General features: G+C 42.5%; 1 protein-coding gene across 1 annotated transcript in view; it reads left to right on the plus strand.

Annotated features, from left to right (window-relative positions):
* Positions 1-390: 390 nt before the first annotated feature.
* LOC103375534 (gonadotropin-releasing hormone II receptor-like) overlaps positions 391-4479 on the plus strand; it is a 20674-nt gene continuing 16585 nt past the window's right edge. The window contains exon 1 of the mRNA XM_008305839.1: positions 391-974. Coding sequence (XP_008304061.1) covers positions 453-974 — 522 coding nt within the window. The 5' untranslated portion in view covers positions 391-452. The remainder of the gene's footprint in view (positions 975-4479) is intronic.

Below are 4479 nucleotides of genomic sequence, written 5' to 3' on the forward strand. Positions count from 1 at the left end.
CCTTCGGAACAATGAAGTGCTTTTTAAATGAGAAAAAAGAGCAGAAACCGTGAGAAAATGAAATGATGATTAGAAGTTTGGAAAAAATGATTCCACTTTGGATCACACTGTTACATTCATTTCCTCACCTTGGTGCATTTTTCTTTTATCGATTCAGGGTTAAGTGCCATGACTGCCGATGCCTTTGCGCGCGGCTGAATATCAGATAAATGCGCGGATGTCAGCTCATTTATTGCGCGTTAATTAAAGCAGCATGTGCCAGAAATTCCAGCAGAACTGTTAGAATGGTGTGAGAACATGTTGCAGCTTGTTCTGTGGCGCAAGAAAACGGACCAACAATCATGTTTTCTTTTCTCAGATGAAGTTGGAGATGCAGATGGGGGAGAAAGACGCATTCTAGGTGAAGCTGGGATTTTATTTCTTTCTCATTGTTTTCTTGTTATCCGACGTTAATGATGTTCCACCAGCTGACGGATCAAACAGTGAACGACAGCTGTCAGCAGGAACTCACCTCGGTGTGCAACAAGAGCGCAGACGGAGACGCGCTCCAGCTGCCCACTTTCTCCACCGCGGCCAAAGTGCGCGTCATCATCACCTTCACCCTGTGCGCGGTGTCGGCCGTGTGCAACCTGGTCGTGCTGTGGGCTGCGTGCAACGGCGGCAAGCGCAAGTCGCACGTCCGGATCCTCATCATGAACCTGACCGTGGCCGACCTGCTGGTGACTTTCATCGTGATGCCCGTGGACGCGGTGTGGAACATCACGGTGCAGTGGCAGGCCGGGGACGTCGCCTGCAGGCTGCTCATGTTCATGAAGCTGGTGGCCATGTACTCGTGCGCTTTTGTCACCGTGGTCATCAGCCTGGACAGACAGTCCGCCATCCTCAACCCTCTGGGCATCAGCGAGGCCAAGAGGAAAAGCAAAATCATGTTGACCGTGGCCTGGACCATGAGTGTGATCCTCTCGCTCCCACAGGTAAGAGTGGAAACAGATTGCATGTGGGGCTTCACACCACACACACGTCTCCACACACCTCTCCACGCTCTGCTTGCATCTCTGTTTGTGCCTCTTAGCAGGAGACCTTGTTCAGAAAGCACCTGGAGACTTTGTTTTGTGCTCCAAATGCAAGCACAAGGTTCAAATAAAAATATAATAATGTGCAATCCAGCTGTCAGCAGTGAATACATTTGTACCTAATGTGATGGGATTTGTTGGCGCCTGCGGGTGAGGTTGCACCGTCTGAGGCCTGTTTTCTTTACCGAGCACACACTGATGATGAGCAAGAAAATGTTTCAGTTGCTTGGACCAATTCACTATGGAAATGAGCTGTTTGTGGTCTCTGTGTGGCCCTGTCAGTAATTTTTCTGAGGATAATGAGTATCTTTGGCTAGAATGTTGGAATGAAGGCTGTGAGTCTCTCTTCGGTAATAAATAAGGGAAAGAGGAAAGATGATTCTTGAACAATTAACATGAAAGGTTGAAAGGGTCAAACAGCAAAACACCTGCAAAAGTATCAGACAGAATAGAGACGTGTAAAATGAATGAGATCTGGAATAGGTGAGATCACACTTCTCCTTCAGTTTATTCAAGTCAAACTGCTCATTCTCAAACAGGAAATAAAGAGGAAACGTTGTTCAAAATGTGCTGCAAATTCTTCAACAGGTTCTAGGAATTAACTCATCTTTTCTTACAGCTCATCTTTAAAACTTCTTAACATTAGTTGTCCAACTTGAGGTGTTTTGACTTTAAATTATGAGGTGAATTAATCTACAGCTGAGAGTTTGATCAACGTATTAAAGTTTGTAAAGAACCAGAACGACAGCAGACTTCCAATCATGTTCTGTTTGAGAATTAAAACTTCCCGTGCACCGTCTCTTCTAGTCCAAAGAGTTTAAAGTTCACATAATAATGAGAACAGCTCAAACAGTGAGAAAGGTTAGTAATAAAGTCAGTCCCCCTGTACATTTATGTTAAAACGGAGTAGCTGGACACAGTCACGCTTGTTGTCTTGGATACAAAATGTTGGTATAAAACACTTGCAGCTGATAGTTCAAATAAAGACCTTAAATTTAACAAATGCAAAAGGAAAGCAAGTTGATTCGTTTAATTTCTTAAGCTGACTGAACTTGTTAAATCAACTAGTTTTACATTTCAAAACTTAAACGTCGACGCTGGAATAAGTTCAGTAAACACAAGACGGCAGAGGAAGTTCTGTTTCTAAGTTAAACCAACTTGTGATAATTTCACAATATGTATCTTATCTCTTCAGACCCGAGCTTTTGTTTGAAATGCATTTTTTCTCTTTGCTATTTGATCTGATCAAAGAATAAAATAGTGATGCACGATGTTAAAATTTCTGGCCGATACCGATATCTGATATTAAGATTTCCGACATCGCTGATAACCGATATTACCGATGTCGATATTCAATTATTGTTCACACAGAAAAATGACTATAAGAAAGCACTGTGAGAACATGAAAACTATTCAAAAGAAGCCCATATCAAACTAGACCACATAGTCTTCTTTATTACGAAAGTAATAATAAAGTATTGCAAAAGTAAAACATATTTAAACATATTTTAACATATTTATTGTTCAAGTCAGGAACATTTAAGTGAAAACATCTGTGAAATAGCAGCAATATCAAACATAGAGACGAAGGCGCTAATGTGAGACAATCATCGGTTTTTCACGTCGGCGAAATTTGTTTGTCAGACCGATACCGATATATCGAAAAAAACACTAATATCGGCCGATACCGATGTGGTCGCCGATTTATCGTGCATCCATACAATTACAAATATACAGAAAATAAAAATAGATTTTAAAAAATATATGAAAAATAGGGCTGCAAGGTGACACAGTTGGTAGCACTGTTGCCTCGCAGCTTGAAGGTCGCCGGTTTGCATCCCAGTGGGGGCACCCTTTCTGCGTGGAGTTTGCATGTTCTCCCTGTGCAGTGTGGGTTCTCTCTGCGTTCTCCAGCTTCATCCCACAAGGTCCAAAAACATGTTGAGGTTAGTTGGTGGTTCTAAATTGTCCGTAGGTGTGAATGTGAGTGTGCTTGGTTGTCTGTTGTTGGTGCAGTCATGCCTCGGAGTAAGATTTTGAGATACCGGTAAAAACGGAAGAAAAACTCAAAAAACAGTCATTGCGTTTGGCCTGCATGCAACAAGTTGTTCTGAATGAGCAGCAGCCATTTATTGTGAATTGCGCACCGGTGTGTAGCCCCGCCCACACCCCAAAAGTAGGTCACTGGGTCAGTTAAGAGCATTCATAACAACAGTTCAACATCTGTCTCTAAGTGTAGCCCTGTGATAGACTGGTGACCTGTCCAGGGTGTCNGTTTTACATTTCAAAACTTAAACGTTGACGCTGGAATAAGTTTAGTAAACACAAGACGGCAGAAGTTCTGTTTCTAAGTTAAACCAACTTGAGATAATTTCACAATATGTGTCTCATCTCTTCAGACCCGAGCTCTTGTTTGATGTGCATTTTTTATTTCTCTTTGCTATTTGATCTGGTCAAAGAATAAAATAGTGATGCACGATATTAAAATTTCTGGCCGATACCGATAACTGATATTAAGATTTCTGACGTCGCCGATAACCGATATCACCGATGTTGATATTCAGTTTTTGTTCACACCGAAACATGAGTATAAGTAAGTACTGTGAAAACTATTCAAAAGAAGCACATACCAAATTAAACCCCATAATCGTCTTTATTACGTAGCAAAAGTAAAACATATTAAAACATATTTTAACATATGTAACGTTCAAGTCCAGGAACATTTAAGTAAAAACATCTGTGAAATAGCAGCAATATCAAACATAGAGATTAAGGCGCTATTGTGAGAAAATCATCGGTTTTTCACATCGGCTAAATTTGTTTGTCAGACCAATACCAATATATCGGAAAAAACACTAATATTGGCCGATACCGATGTGGTCGGTACTTGCCTCGCAGCAAGAAGGTTGCCGGTTCGCGTCCCGGTGGGGGCACCCAGGATCTTTCTGCGTGGAGTTTGCATGTTCTCCCCGTGCAGCATGGGTTCTCTCTGCGTTCTCCAGCTTCCTCCCACACAGTCCAAAAACATGTTGAGGTTAACTGGTGATTCTAAATTGTCCATAGGTGTGAATGTGAGTGTGCTTGGTTGTCTGTTGTTGGTGCAGCCATGCCTCGTAGTAAGATTTTGAGATGCCGGTAAAAATGGAAGAAAAACTCAACAAACAGTCATTGCATTTGGCCGGGCGTGCAACAAGTTTTTCTGAATAAGCAGCAGCCATTTATTGTGAATTGCGCACCGGTGTGTAGCCCCGCCCACACCCCAAAAGTAGGTCACTGGGTCAACTAAGAGCATTCATAACAACAGTTCAACATCTGTCTCTAAGTGTAGCCCTGTGATAGACTGGTGACCTGTCCAGGGTGTCTCCTGCCTTCACCCTGAGTCAGCTGGGATAGACTCCAGCCCCCC

The sequence above is a fragment of the Stegastes partitus genome, unplaced genomic scaffold (genome assembly GCF_000690725.1).
Source record: "Stegastes partitus isolate 25-593 unplaced genomic scaffold, Stegastes_partitus-1.0.2 Scaffold2654, whole genome shotgun sequence".
In the NCBI taxonomy this organism is placed as follows: domain Eukaryota; kingdom Metazoa; phylum Chordata; class Actinopteri; family Pomacentridae; genus Stegastes; species Stegastes partitus.